The 15,888-nt window shown below is 46.1% G+C and overlaps 1 protein-coding gene across 1 annotated transcript in view; it reads left to right on the top strand.

Annotated features, from left to right (window-relative positions):
* The window catches only part of PARP1 (poly(ADP-ribose) polymerase 1), a 40,826-nt gene extending 37,115 nt beyond the window's left edge, over window positions 1–3,711 (top strand). The window contains exons 20-23 of the mRNA XM_074351695.1: window positions 301–428; window positions 1,157–1,218; window positions 2,737–2,851; window positions 3,131–3,711. Coding sequence (XP_074207796.1) covers window positions 301–428; window positions 1,157–1,218; window positions 2,737–2,851; window positions 3,131–3,212 — 387 coding nt within the window. The 3' untranslated portion in view covers window positions 3,213–3,711. The remainder of the gene's footprint in view (window positions 1–300; window positions 429–1,156; window positions 1,219–2,736; window positions 2,852–3,130) is intronic.
* The last annotated feature ends 12,177 nt before the right edge of the window (window positions 3,712–15,888 follow it).

Genomic DNA, 15,888 nt, shown 5'->3' with positions numbered 1-15,888 from the left:
AACTGTTATTTACTCATATAATTTTCACAGCAGCCCCATGGGGTTACTTTCCCCCCGTTCCAAGAAGAACATGTGAGGTCCACGGAGGCTGAGTAACTTCCTGCAGCCCCTGGGTATCTGGCAGATCTGGGATCTGAACCACCTGCGCCTGAGTGCAGGCCTCAGTGACCCCTGCAGGGGGGGGGCGCTGTGAGACATGGGAGAGGGGTGTCGCACCTCTTAGCTTTGTTGCCTGGCTCATAGTGGTGCTGCTAACGTCCCATTAGAAGGTTTTCAGCTGTCCTTTTTCCATCCCTCCAGACCGGCTACATGTTTGGTAAAGGGATCTATTTCGCTGACATGGTCTCCAAGAGTGCCAACTACTGCCACACATCCCAGGGAGACCCAATAGGCCTCATTCTGTTGGGAGAAGTTGCCCTTGGAAACATGTGAGTAACCCTGGCTTTGGGGCTGGTGGTAATTGATGGAGGTGGGTGCTGTGAGCTACAGGGAAGAGAGCTTCCTTTGGCTGGGAGGTGATTCTAGAAATTCCCCACCACAATTAAGAGGACTCACCAGTTAGGCAGTGGGTATCAGACACCAATTCAAGTTAAGTGAACAAGGAAGTATAGGAATGCCTCACAAAGCCCAAGGACGGGAGTATAACCAGGCCTCAGGAACTGGCCGTGTACATTCTTTCTGTGGACCAGGAAGCAGAGAGAGTGATTTGCACAAAGAATGGTCACCTCCTAGCCCCTTTCCACCAGCTGCTGTTTAGATTTTCTGTCTGAGGCCAACTCAAATTGAACTGCAGTTTTAATCCCGGTTACAAATTCCCTGCAGAGAAGATCTGATTGGTCCACCTTGGATTGGTTGTCCACCTTGGTCCTATCAGCTATAACCCAAAGAGCAGGGTAATGTAATACCTGGGATCATGAACTAGACAGAAACCTCCTGAGTGGCCCCATAGCAGTGATCATTGGCACAAGCTGTTAAAAAAAGGACTGCACCTTCAGTTTCTAGAGCCAGAGTGGGAGGAAGCTCCTAGCAATGAAGGTGGACCGGGTTCTGTGCATGTTTGCCTAAGCATCTCTTGTGACCTTGCTCTGATAATCAGTGTTGATTTGAGAGCCTGGGGACTTCAGAGGCTCTTCTGAAACTGTCTTCTCTTAAATAGGTATGAACTGAAGCACGCTTCACATATCAGCAAGTTACCCAAGGGCAAGCACAGTGTCAAAGGTAATGTGTTTCAGAAGCTGCTGCTATAGCCCCAGGCACCATGACCAGCACAGGGAGAGAACTTTCTTTCCCCCGAAGCCCCATTCCTATGGCTGGCTTTTGGAGTTTGACTCTCTGTGGCTGTAGCTGGTGTCACAAATGCCATAGAAGAGTCTTGGCTCATGCTTCACTAACTGGATGCATTGGCTTTGGGTTTTAACCTGACTTAGCTACAGCATTGAGGGACCTCTAGTGGCACAGTGGTACCTCGGGCTTCTTGGGTTGCTGAAGCTCATAACATGACTTAGGGTCTCCTGCTGCCCAGTTGAAGTGGCTGCTTTAGAGTTCTCAATAGAAAGCAGGAGATGGGAAGAACTACTATGCTTATGAAGATCAGTTAAGGATAATACCCTGGTATACTTGATACATACCTACAGTTTTAATGTCTTGAAGAAGGATACAGTATGGGATTTGTATGTCTTTTTTTTTTTCATTCTTTTTTTTTATTGAAGTATAGTTGATTTACAATATTGTATTAGCTTCAGGTGTACAGAAAAGTAATTCAGTTATATATATATTTCAGATTTTTTTCATTATAGATTTTTACAAGATATTGAGTATAGTTCTCTGCTATTCAGTAAATCCTTGTTGTTTGTCCATTTTGTATATAGTAGTGTGTATCTGTTAATCCCATACTCCTAATTTATCCCCCTCTCCTTTCACCTTTGCTAACTATAAGTTTATTTTCTGTCCTGAGTCTGTTTCTGTTTTGCAAATATATCCATTTGCATTATTTTTAGAGCCCACATGTAAGTGATATATAATATTTATCTTTGATTTACTTAGTGTGCTAATCTGTAGATCCATCCATGCTTCTGCAAATGGCATTGTTTCATTCCTTTTTTGTGGCTAAGTAGTATTAGTAATATTCCGTTGTATGTATGCAACATCTTCTTTGTCCAGTCATCTCTTGATGGACACTTAGGGTGCTTTCACGTTTTGGCTATTGTAAATAGTGCCTCTATGAACACTGGGGTGCGTGTATCTTTTTTTTTTAACTTTTTAAATTTTTTCTTTAATTGAAATATAGTTGATTTACAATGTTGTGTTAGTTTCTGGTGTACAGCATAGTGATTTAGTTACACATACATATATGTGTGTGTATTCTTTTTCATATTCTTTCATTATAGGCTATTGCAAGGTATTGACTGTGCTATATAGTAGGACCTTGTTTATTTTATGTATAGTAGTTGGTGTCTAAATTCCCAGCTCCCAATTTATCCCTCCCCGCCCCCTCTCCCTCCTGATAACCATACGTTTGTTTTCTATGTCTGTGAGTCTGTTTCTGTTTTGTAAATACATTCATTAGGTTTTTTTGGTTTTTTTTTTTTTTTTTTTTTTTTAGATTCTACATATAAGAGATATCATATGGTATTTTTCTCTTTCTGGCTTACTTCACTTAGTGTGACAATCTCCTCCCTGGAGCATTTTCAACATCTGTTCTCACAAATCAGATCACTTCTGCCTTCTGTTTTGTAGGTTTAGGCAAAACTACCCCTGACCCTTCAGCTAGTATTACTATGGATGGTGTAGACGTTCCCCTTGGGACCGGGATTCCATCTGGTGTGAGCGACACCTGTCTACTGTATAACGAGTATCCTTTTACAAGTGTGCTGTGTGAACCCAGAGGAATATTCCGGAGCTGTAGAGGTACTTATGTGCAGCCAGTTAACCTGGGCCCTGCTAACTGAAAACCATCCTGTGGTGTGTCTCGTGGTGAAGAGTTCCCCTCAGTGGTCTCTCGTTGTTCGGGGTGAGGGGCCTGAACCCCCACCTGTGTGGGTTTGCAGGGTGTGGCCAGGGGCCGGCTTGGGGGTGGCAAGTGCTCTCTCCATCATGGAACTGTTTGTTCCTTGACATGCTTCCCCTCCAGGTACATTGTCTACGATATTGCTCAAGTCAATCTGAAGTATCTGCTGAAGCTGAAGTTCAACTTTAAGACTTCCCTGTGGTGAGCTGTGAGGTGCGGCTGAGTCGCAGCCCAGTGACTGGTGTGAATTCGCCTGATGGGCTTCACCCTGACCGACCAGGCAGAGACCTCAGCTAGGTTGCCAAGGGATAGTACCTTCACTAAATCTCCTTAGAAAGGATTTTATATGAACACTTGGTCACATGTTTAATGATTTTCCCAGCTTTTCTGATCCCTTTTTGTGTTGGTCAGGGCAGGGGAGGGGGGTTGTTTTGAGGGTTTTTTTTCTGCCAGCCATAACCTTGGTAGATACAACTGACAGTAGAGGAAAAGTTGGGGAGGGTTTTTGTGTGTGTGTGTGTGTGAGTCTAGACTAGTCCAGTGAAAGAATCAAGCCACGTTAGAACGTCTGCCTTACTGGTTACCCCAGGGAAGGAAAAAATAATCTTCCATCCTTACTTCTAAGTGTTCATCTTTAGTTTTGGAAGAAATGTTAAAGCATTTATTTTGAGGTAAAAATAAAAACTAATTTCATACTATTTAAATTTTCTTTCTTATTCTGCATTTATTGTCACCCTTTTTAGCTTTTTGGGTTTTTTTTTTTTTGTGAAGAACATTAACAATTTCTCATACTTAGAAACAAAAAGCGATTTCCTTATCTAGAGACACTTGAATGTGGAAGCTCTCAGAATATGTAGTATAGTAGTTTTGAGTTGCATTTGAAATTCTCAACTTTCCGATGAGCAATTTTGTCTTCGAAATTAAAACTATATCACCAATATACCCAAGGGCTAATAGTAATTCTGAATTAAAACCGGCTTCTGTATTTGTGCGTTGTGTGTTTGGTCTCATTCTGACTACAGATCTGGTTAATCTTCACGGTGCACAGAACCTGTAGGGTGTAGGGACTACCCGTATCTGTGAAACCCAAGAATATGCCAGGCAACAGACAGCAGCACCCAGTAGGGATGCTTGGTCTGAGTGACAGAAAACCAAGCAGAGGAGGGCAGTCCTCCTTTTCTTCAGTTTACCAGATACTTTTTGGTGATAAAACATGTCAGCATGTTCTGTCCTGTGGGGTATTATTTCATATATATTGTATTGCCTCATACTACTACTGTGTATTTGAGAATGATGCTTATTAAATATTTATATTTAGGTTCCCTGAAAGCCAGGGTGGTATCTTACGACACCCTTGACCTTTTACAGGAGAAGGGGAAGTGTGAGCCGAAAGGTAGAGTCACAGGCAAGAGAGGGCAGCAGAGTGAGCCGCTGTCTCAAACCCAGAAGTTTCTGTTTTGGTGTGGAAAACAGAAGACAGACATTCAAGACAGGAAAGAAGAAAAACATGTTCTCTCTGAGTTGAGCTACATTTAAGTGATTATAACGGGTGCAGTTTCTGAACGGTGGTTGTGTCCCTTAGTAGCCATGTCTTGGACTTCCTGCAGTCAGCAAACTTGGAGGGCCATACAAACCCAAGTTAGAATTCGGATACGGAAACACTGACAAATCGATTTGCTAACAGAGTCCTTGTGTCTTTTCATTGTCTTTAACTTTTGATGAAAATCCTTAGCACCATGGACTTGAGGTCCCCTCTCCTGATTAACCAGCCATTCAGCAAGGCTCTCAGGCTCTCTACACACTGAATATTTTGTATTCTTAGCCTTTTTTTTTTATCAGCACAGAGAAAGGCAATTACCCTCACAGGACCTGATTAAACAGTATTTTTAGGCTGGAGTGATTGCTTAATGGGTTCGCTGTAATCAAAGCTGATTTCTTTCTTAAAGAGAGATTCACATTCCTGTTTCCATATTTTCCTTGTAAAAGAGGGAACTTATGTTTCAATATTCATATTTTGGTTTTCTTTATTTACAAAAATCAGAGTAGCAGCTAAAATGAATGCATTTGAATTTAAAAAATTTTAAGACGGCAGCAACGGCCTTCTGCAGAAGCACAGGGTCCGAGATGAGAAGAGGTGCTGCCCTCGGCCTCTCCGGGGCCGCTCTGCCTGGAAATGCCCTTAGACAGGTGTCCGCCCGCCGCGCCACTCAGCCCCCGTGTCTGACCGCACTGTTCCTTCCGCGCGCGGCGTGGCGCATGCGCACGCTTTTAAGCCTTCCGAGCGGAAGCAGCGCTCATTACTCCGACGTGTCAGCGGGGGTTCTGCGTTGGCGCTTCGCTTGCTGCACGTCGTTGAGTGTTGCCCTCCCTTGGAGGTGGGGAACGGCTCCTCCGACAGCCAGAGCGCTTTTGTGAAGCTGCTACCGCGACGTGACTGGAACTCTGTTGGGTTGGATTGAACACGCTGTGCCTTGAGGCAGCCCCCGAGTGAAACCTAGCGGCGGCCTGGCCCAAGGTACGTGCGTAGTGCGAACTCTGTTCAGTGTGCACATTGAAAGCCCTCGAGGTGCCTTGTCCTCTGACCTTCTCCAGACACCTCGTGTCTTCCCACCAGGGAGATTGAGTGTCAGGAATGGGTTGTCGCCGACCTATTGGGCTGGTTTGATTACACCCCTCGTCCCCCAGCTGCTTTAAGGATTTCACAGTTCCAAAGTGGCATGACTTCCTTCCCCTTCCATTCTGTGTTCCCCAACTTTGGGGTGGTTTTATTAAGGAATTGATGTTTCTACCACTTCAGACCAGGCCCTTTATATAATCACTCACTGGGGACTGAGCTGGTTCTGTGAGGTCTGGTGCAGGAATGAATGGCCTCCCACCGCCCCCTCGCTCCTGCACTTAACCTCTGCATGGAAGATCAGACAGCAGCCTCTGTTGGCCCATTTTTCTGGCTTCAGAGAGCAGTGCCAGTTTTCTCATTTCCTAGTCCCTGAAGTAGGTAATCTAGGTTATAAACAGATACGTTTTTGGAGACTCATTTTGAAAAGTAAAAAGAAAATGTGGCCTGTAAACATGTTCCTCTTTGGTGACTTGGCCTCAGGTAGGAGACTGCCAACCAGTGGACAGTGCGGGTGATGGGGACCCCAGAACGTCAGCCCTGCCCCACCACCATGCTGTTCTGAGAAGCCTGGCTGCTTATCCAGGGACTCAGCTCACAGCAAAGGTGGTGCAGCCATGGGCTCAGACCCATGAACTGACTGGTTTTGCCTCACACTCCTTCACCCAGTGGCCTGATTGAAGGTGAAATTGGCTCCTAACGGTATGGCTGTGAGACAGCACCCTGAGGGGATGGGGTTCCAGCTTATAGGACCTTTATATGCTTTAAATCAGAGACCAGCCTATGGTCTGGGAACCCGGGTGGACTGGGAGTAGCTCCTCGCTGTTACCACATCTGACATCCACTCACAGAATTTTTACTTTGAGCTCTGCTGATTTGGAGATGGAAGGCCCTGAGGGAGAGATACTTCCCCTAGGGGCCCCAACAACAGTTCCACTGAATTGGGAGATGAGGCTGCCACGTGGCTGTTTGGGGCTCCTTAAAGGCCACTGTCCCCACAAACAGAGAAAGGGATTATTCTACTGGCTTGAGTGACTGATTACCAGGTGGGAAATAGGGATGCTGGACCATGGAGGTGGGAGGACAGTGTCTGCAACCCAGGTGATTCTCAGGAGCATCTCTTAGCACCACCATCCACTGATGAAGGTTAGTGGAGGTCAGCAGCTCACCACAGTGGTGGGGCTCTGGAGGACTCAAACCCTCAGAAACGAAGGTATGGACACTTCACCAGATTGAAAACTGATCAGTTAAACTTCTGGATGAGGGCAGAAATAATAGGAAGTGGATAGTGGAAGGTTACAGGTCACAACTATGGTTTTATGGCCAAATATGGAAACAGAAGCAACCAGTTAGGGGGTTGTAGACAACTGGCCTAACTGGCCTGAGTCTGGGATTTGAGGTGCTGGTTTAGAATGGCTATAAATATAAAACTGGACTCTTGTTTATGGAGTGTCTATAAATGTCTTATCTAGGTGGCATTTGTACCCCCAAGTTCCTCACCCTGTACATAGTTCAATGGATTGTCAACTCTGAGGAATACTGTTGCCCTCCTCTGGAGAACCAGTGATGGGCTCAGCTTGGGGGAAGCAGGGTTGAGGGGCCCAAGGGAGAGAACCCCTGGGTTCCCAGGGTCATCTGAGCTCTTTCAACAGGGCTCTTTCTCTTGACTGCGAAAAGATGAATCCAGCCATTCTGAATCCCTGAAATCTCTTGGTGCTACCTCTGAGCTGTTTTGAGAATGTGTGCTAATCCCTGTAAAGTACTCAGTGTTGTTCCTGACCTTGATATGCCCTCAATAAATCTCAGCCGTTATTGCTGAAATCCCAGAGAATGCTTTTGCTGGGGTGTAAGTCCAAGCAGGAAACTCCAGGTGAAAAAAAAAGAGAAACCAGGGACCAGGACAAAGAAACAATCCTGTGCCCATAGGGAGCTGGTGACACTGGCCTCCTCTCTCCGGGGGCCTTCATCCTCCCGTCCCTCTCTGTCACGCACCTTAACTGAAGGGACCAGACTCTCCAACAGTGTTCCCCCCCCAGACCCAGCCCCACTTCCAACCAGGCCTGCTGGGGCTCAGAATAACCCAGCTGCTGTCTCAGCAGATGGCCAGGCTAATTTTAGCCATGTGGTACTCACCCAGGGACCAGGCTGGGGTTTTTAGATTTGAATAAGCCAGTGTGCAACTTTGGTTTGGAGCCAGTAACAAAGCATTAAGTTGTGATCTGTGTGTCTGCCTGGCACTTTACAGGCATTCCAGAAATATAATTTTTAAAGGATTTTGTTTCTTTCAACCAATATGAGCCCAAACTATAGAGCCAGCAGGCAGTCGAGCCTGCGAGGGGCTGGGGACGAGCCAGGAGACTGTGCTGATGGATAGCGGTGAGAAGCAGACGGTGACACCCTGCTCCCCCTGCTGACAGGCAGGTGGCCTGGCCTCAGTATCCTGGGAACACTTGCCCCTTGTTGTTTTCTTTGTCAAAATGAAAGAAAAAAGCTTTACCTTCCCAGTTCATCTCTTGAACCACTTCTGGTTGATAGGCTGCATTTTGATGCCGTAGAAGGACGGTGATGCAGAAGGAATGAAGCACAGATGCAAACAGGAACCTACTTTGCTTTATGACAACGCAGCATGAAGTAGCAGACATGGAAACTGAGTCTCAGAGAGGCAAGAGTGTCTTGAGTTCCCGTTGGAATTGAGCAGGTTGAGAACCTGTATTTTCCAGCATGACGTTTCTTACGCATCATCCCCCGTATATGAAGACTACCTTTCATACAATTCCCTCAGGAAGTTAAGAGACAGTGCAGTGTGGCTTGGAGACCTGCCGTCCAGCCTGCCATTGCCTTTCTGTGGACTGACGGTCAGTCACTGAAGGAAACTGAGGACCTGAGAAGACATCAGGAGAATGAGGAGACCAGACTCCAGTTCACAGCTTCCTTGAGCTGGGTCTGTGGACTCTTAGAAGACGCCTGATGGTCATCAGGGAATCCACTACGTCAGCGGCTGCTTTCAGCCACAAGAAAAGGAAAGCCCAGCTAACAGCAGCTCCGGCAAGAACACGTGGAATCTCTGCCAACAAGTGGACAGTGGCAGTTCTGGTTAGTTCAGCTCTGTATTTCTCTTGGCTTTCCCTTCACTGTTGCAGGATGGCAGCTGGACTCCTGGCATCAACATCCAAAGAAGGAGAGAGTTGCCCCCTCATCCTTCCCTTTTTACCAGAAAGAAAGACTTGTCTTCATTGCTACCGGTAGACCAGTCTCATCGGCTAGGATTGGGGCATAGCCGTAAGGAAGCTTGGACATGGAGTATCTGGTGTTTCCAGCCTGTTTGGAGGAAAGTGGGGTCTACCAGCAAGGACCAAGGTGGGTGGAGAATGGGGCTGAGTGTGTGTCAGCCCCTGGAAAGTATGTTCAGAAGTTTAGGCACAGGCACACTTTTTTCTGCGCAGTGGGTCCGTAGAACCCATTAGATCCTCAGCAGTCCATGCTTGCAAGGACTTTTCAGAACCACAGCTGTGGCAAAGACTTCCTCAGCTGCTCTAATATCCTGTGATTTTTGTGAAGAAAGATGTAAACCCTCATGGAAATAGAAACAGTTGCCCAGAATAGTTTAAATGGCAGTACTTAGTGCTCATCTCACAGACCCAGTTGGGTTTTGATGACAGAACCGAGGTCATTGTCAGGCACCCCTGGGACCACCAAGCTCTTCTTTTCCTCCTTAGCTTTTTTTTTTTTTTTTTTTTTTTTTTGCTGTGAACATCAATGTCTTCACCCAGAGAATGGTCCTACCCTGCTTTTCTGGAGTTGAAATCCTTTGAGCAGGTATTGGATTCCAATTGTACTGGTGGTGGTTCCATTCCTTCTTGAGGCGAGGCAGCCACTGTGGTGCCCAGGACACCAGGAAACAGCTCCAACTGACTGAGAGTTTGAGGAGATCTCCCAGGGGAGGGTTAGTGACTCCCTGAGGACAAGGGCCGGTGGGCTGCAAGGACTGAGCGCTACCATTGAACCTGTCATGTTGCAGCCTGGTCTCCTGGGTTACAGCCCCCTTTCTCTCCCCTACATTGTCTCCAGTGCAGGGACCATCTCCCGGCTTCTGGCTTGTGGCAGTAACTGAGGAAACACGCCTAACACCCCTGCCAAACAAACGGATGCTTAACAAAACACATCTTATCTCCATTGTGTTCAACAAGCAAGCACAATCTGTGATCAAAACCATTAATTTTTCTCCCACTGCCCTTTTAAAATTGTTCAGTGAAAGACTGTCCTGCCACTGGAAGAAAAATTTGCTGGCAGGCCCTGTGACTCTTCCCTTCTGTCGAAAACAGATGGTCTTTTACACCCCATGGTGACTCAAAGATTCAAACTGTTTCAACTCAGCAATTGGAATGCCCAGTGCAAGATAAGAATCAAATCTCCGGACTTAGAGCATTACCATTTCTCCCTCCCTTGGCTCTGCTGGGCCTGTTTCAGGCTGGAGGCCCGCAGTAGGAAAGGGACACAGTTCTCTGCTCCATCTCTCAACCTCTCCTTCCTGTCCTAGTTTCTGGCCAGTTCCAGGGTTCCAGGGAGGTGAAGGGGGGCAAAGATTATGGCCTGAAAAAGGTCTCCCTGCACTGGCACCTGGTTAATCAGGCTCTGGCAAGGATGTGACACTGGCTCCCTCTTAGGGTGCTTTCATCAGCTTTTCAGAGGGTCCCTACTGGGCCCCTCAAACCTAGCAGGTGCGTGTCTGTTCTGCAGACCTTAGCAATCAGACGTTCACCTCCAGCTTCCTGCTGCCAGGTTCTCTCACCACACAGGCAGCCCCACTGGACAGGCCCCAAGAGGACTCTTCACTGCACTCCCCCTGGTCACCCACACATCCCTTGCCTGACACCACTAGGAGCTTGGCCAGCCCCAGTGCAGTGGTGCTCACAGGCCTCTCCTGCAGAGCACCTGGGTCTCTCCTGTTTTCCCAGGTGGGAGACGGTCCACCAGACCCCCAGCTGAGGGGTTCCAGATAAACCCTCCAAGGAGACAAGCCACCCACTCCCCACTCCTGGGAGAGGAAGATGGGTTCTTGGCAGTTTTCTTCTTTGATAGCCTTCTTACAAAATGCTCTCCCTCCGCAGTCGTAAAGCTCTGCTCAGACTGTTTCCTTTTCATACCTATTGTATTTTGGAGTCTCCATGAGAACTTAGTATCTGCTTGCACACTGTTTACCAAGCCTGTGAGGTCGATATTATTATCCAATAGTCTACAGATGGGAAACAGACACAGTGAGGCTAAGTGACTTGTCCAAGGTCATACAGCCAGTAGATGACTGTCCTAGACAGGCCTTTCATCGCCTGACCTCAATATAAATCCTGCTGAATGGGTGGACCAAGTGACAACCACTTGACCTAACCCACGGCCAGCAACTGATGGCCAATGTGTTTAGTAATTTGTATAAAGGGAAAAATGATTGCCCCTCCACGGAATCCTTTCAGGGTGCTGGAAGTGTTCTGTATCTTGATTATGGTGTCAAAGTCATTGAGTTGCATACTTCAAACAGATGCGTCTTATTGTTAGTAAGTTATATCTCCATTAAGTTGATTTTGAAATAGCAGTAGATTAAATATTAATAATAACCTCTTGCCCCTCAGTCGTGAAAACTAGAGCTGAGGTGTCATTATGCACACCTGGAATTGGGGGCCAACTTGGACTCTGTGTGAAGAGCTAGTAGAAGTCATCCAAGGGTAGAGAGGTGCCCAGCGAGGTCCAGAGAAGTCACGTGACCCCCACCTCAATGGGAAGAGATTTCAGCTCCTGATTTTCTGCTTCCCACTTCCTGTTTCCCACAGAGCCTGATCTCCGTCTCCTTCCTTTGGCCTCCCAACGCCTCTGTGACCTTATTGTAAGGCTTCCCCTTTGCTTGAGCCAGTCCAAGTGGACATCTGTTCCCAACCCCAGCAGGTGCAGCAAGGGCGCCCGAGTGCTGCGCTTGGGCCCAAATTCCCTGCCTGTGTTCCTGACTGTCATGTTTCTGTTGGGCTGGCGCTCTCCTTCTGGAGCCTGCGTGCTCATCAAGGAACCCTGAAATCTGACACGCTCACTCTCACACCGCTACAAAGTGCCACCAGGGCCTCTCTGGGAAAAGGGACAATGAAACAGTGTAATGTACAAAGACTGTCTGAGGCCAGACACAGTCCACTCTCTGCCATTTCTCTGCTTGGAGAAATGAGGCAAAGAGAAGCCACAGAAACTACTGAAGCAGATTAGTCAAAGGGAGCCTCTGAGCCTCCTCTCTGCACCGGGGGACAAGAGAGACAGAGCCACGGATGCCTCTGAATGAAGCAAGCACTGGATTTGCCCAAACATAGGAGGTTACCGTGACTCTGTTCTGACTTCCTTGGAGCTTGAAGGGCAGGGGGTCTGGCGTGGTGATAGGGTGGTCTCCAGCCAGACTGCCTGGCTTTACCAGCTGTGAGACCTCATATTCCTTGTCTGTAGGTGGGGATCACAGCACTTAACTCATGGAGTTGTTCTGAGGACTTATAGGTAATTTTTCTCTCTTTAGTTTTCATGAATTAGAGGTGTGGAGTACTTAGATCAGTGCCTGGGGTAGTTGTGACTTGTGTGGCCACAGCAGCAAAGACCACGTGGCTTTTGAAAGTCCCCTGACAACACTGACCCCCACACACACACACACCCTCCTCTCAGCTACTCTGTCCATTTTAAACATTTCAACTATTGCACTGGCTTATCATCTCATTAGAACTGAAATTAGATTTACAATTTGTTCAGTAGTGTTAATTAAAATTTTTAAAGCTGTATTATACAGTATGATGCAGTTCTGTAAGAAAAAAATGAAAATATACATGCATTGAAAAAAGATTGAGCAGAAAATGCAAGAATGTAAAATTAGCAGGCTCTACATGGTAGACTTATAGATAATTTTTATCTTTCGGGTTTTTCACATTTTCTAACAATAAGCCTTTATAATCAGGTAATATAAACAATCTTTTTAACATGGTTGAGAAGTCAGTTTTCATATCACACTCTCATTATCCCTACTTTTTTTATTTAACTGAAGTACAGTCAGTTACACTGTGTCAATTTCTGGTGTGCAGCACAATGTCTCAGTCATGCATATACATACATATATTCATTTTCATATTCTTCATTATCTCTGCTCTTTACTACAGATAAGCACTGGTCTTAGGTCCCCTAAGTCTTTTCTAAGTTTTCCCCTTGACAGACCCTGGATGCCCTCAGCTGGAGAGAGAAGGCACTGTGGCTGAGGGATGTGAGCACCTATGTGTGTTTTCTGGTACCTCCCCTCCAGGGAGTCCTCTGCAGGCTTCTCAGGCACCTTAGCCCAGGCAGGGCTTGTCATCTCCAAGACACTCCTGGCCTTTCCTCCCAGAATGCATGCCTGCAAGACTGATGCTAGCCTCGATGTCTGAGAAAACTTTTTCCAGGCCTCCTCCCCTGGTGGGTTATAACTAACTGCCCACTGGAGAGAGACGAAGTGCCCTCATTTTTCTAAAGGACTGTCTTTTCTGACTGGAAAGTTAGGTTTTATAGAGGAAAAGCTCCACCTGTCAAAGGTGGACTCCAAGGGAAGGGAATCGGTGAGCTCTGCCGGCTGATTCAGGAGGGAGAGAGGAACTGTGCAGCGGTGGTCCTCACTATAAGGCCTTGGTAAGGTTCTGGAACCTCAGGAACTTCCCCACATTGGCCCTGACTGTTAGCAGTTTCCTGCTCTCATAATGGTTACCAGGAAAGCCCTGAAAGTGGAAAAAGGGCTGTTTGCTTGCTTTTGATACCATCAAGAAAGAGGGAAGCAGAGGGGTCTGGGCGATCGTCCTCAGCCCTCCAAGGGGAAGAAGGGCAGGGGCTGGGTCAAGGCCTCCTGCACAGGGGGAAGACTTCCAGGAATGTGGGCCTGGCCCAGGGGACTCTGGGCCCAAGCAGCTGGAAGTCCAGGATGGAGTCCTCAGCAAAACTCCCCTTCACATTATAAATCCCATGTCTGAATGTAAATTGGTGGAGTCACTATGGAAAACAGTATGGAGGTTCCTTAAAAAACTAAAAATAGAGCTACCACATGATCCAGCAGTCCCACTCCTGGGCATATATCCAGAGAAAACTCTAATCTGAAGGAATACATACAACCCAATGTTCACAGCAGCACTATTTACAATAGCCAAGACATGGAAGCAACCTAAATGTCCATGGACAGATGACTGGATAAAGATGTGAAATATATACACAATGGGATATTACTCAGCCATAAAAAAGAAGGAAATATTGCCATTTGCAGCAACGTGGATGGACCTAGAGATTATCATTTAGTATGTGAAGTAAGTCAGAGAATGACAAATATCATAAGATATCACTACATATCATGATATGTAGACTCTAAAACAATGACACAAATGAACTTATTTATATAACAGAAACAGGCTCTCAGACATAGGAAACAAACTTACGGTTTCACCAAAGGGGAAAGCGGAGCTAGGGGGAGGGATAAATTAGGAGTTTGGAATTAGCAGATACAAACTACTATACATAAATAGATAAACAATAAGGTCCTACTGTACCGCACAGGGAACTATATTTAATATCATGTAATAAACTATAGTGGAAAAAGAGTCTTAAAAAAGAATATGTATATTCTTTTTCACTTCATGTTAACAAATGCTGCCCACACCATGTCCTGTGAAGGGAGGCCCCTCCCACAGACAGAAGCAATTTTGCCAGCACCTTCCATTACAACTCAGATCTCCGAGGAAACAGCCATGCCTGAGCCTGACTGTTCTTGTCACAGCCCCTGCTTATTCCAAAGGTGATCAAAGGGGCAACAAGACGCAAAATCGGCAGCATTTCCAGGGCAGGAAAAACACCTGGACCCTGTTTTTAAAACCCCTTTGCTCCATTGATATTTTGCCCCAAGTGTTCAGCTGAGGTATTTCAAGGGCAGGAACCAGGTATTGTTAGAGCTTTCCCCTCTTTGATCTATCAATGTACTGGGTTGAGAAAGCCACTTTATATCCAGGAGCTTGTAAGCACTTCCCTCTCTGTTTTGAAAGAGAAAATTGTTACAAAGAAATGATTTTGGAGAAAAGCTTTTAAAAATCTAAGTTAAAAAAAAAAAAAAATATATATATATATATATACACACTGTTCTTTCTTATTGCAAGGAACCCTCTTGGAAGCACCATCTTGGAAGTTGCTCATATTTAATGGAAAGCAAATACGGAAAAAATTTTTCTGTTTTGTAAATTAATGGACTGAAATTAAATAAGGCATCAGGGAATTAGTGGATGGATCTGAGTGCATCACTTAACCCTCTGTCCTTCATTTTCTCGCATAAACAATGAGAGCTATGTTTACTTGCACCATTAACAGTCCTCCTTGTACTCTGTCTCATGGTGAGGGAGGTCTTGAAACCCCAGCCAATCTTTCTCTTGAAATGGAGTCTCAACTCTCCAATCTGTAAATGTCAGTGGCTCAGCACCTCTGTTCTGCTTTAAAATGAAATAGAGTGACATAGTATATTTAGAATGAAATAGAATGTAACGCAGTAAATTGCAAGGACCTTGGATTGAAAACCGAGAAGGAGGTAAAGAAAAGTATAATGTGAATACAGGGGCTTGAATACAGGATGGCTGGAGGTAGAATCCTGAGGATTTTTTTTTATTGTTTTATTTTATTGTTTTGCCAGTTTTTACTCGTGCTTGCAGATTTCCTGGTTGTTTTATTTCTGTTGGAGCTGGAAGGAACCTGAGGTGTTTTTAACCTAGGGATTCCACAGCGGGGCTGTGGAATCTGTGAAACCTCAACTTTAACATGTAAGATTTTGTTGTGTGTGGGTGTGTTGTGTCTAAGATAGGCTCACAAATTCTTTGACAATTCTCCCCTTAAACAGTGAAAGTTAATTCCTCTCGCCTTCCTTGTGGGCTGAATTCAGTGACTTGCTTTCAGAAAGCCAGTCATAAGGGCATCACATCAGGCCCTCCTTGCCTTCTCTCTTAGTTCGCTCAGGGAAGCCAGCTGCCATGTTGTGAGGACAGCAGCAGCCCTCACCAGCCACATGAGTGAGCTGTCTCAGAAGGGGATGCTCCAAGCCAAGTCAGACCTGTGGGCCAGGGTTTGTCAATCTCTGCACTGTTGACGTTTGGGGCCAGATCATTTTTGTGTGGAGTAGAAAGTTTACCAACATCTCTTGCCTCCGCTCACTAGATTTCAATAGCACACACAGCACACCCTTGGTGACAACCAAAAATGTGTCTCTAGACTTTGC

The sequence above is a fragment of the Camelus bactrianus genome, chromosome 23 (assembly GCF_048773025.1).
Source record: "Camelus bactrianus isolate YW-2024 breed Bactrian camel chromosome 23, ASM4877302v1, whole genome shotgun sequence".
NCBI lineage: Eukaryota > Metazoa > Chordata > Mammalia > Artiodactyla > Camelidae > Camelus > Camelus bactrianus.
Note: the sequence above shows the minus strand (reverse complement) of the source record. Positions and strands in the feature narration are given on the sequence as shown.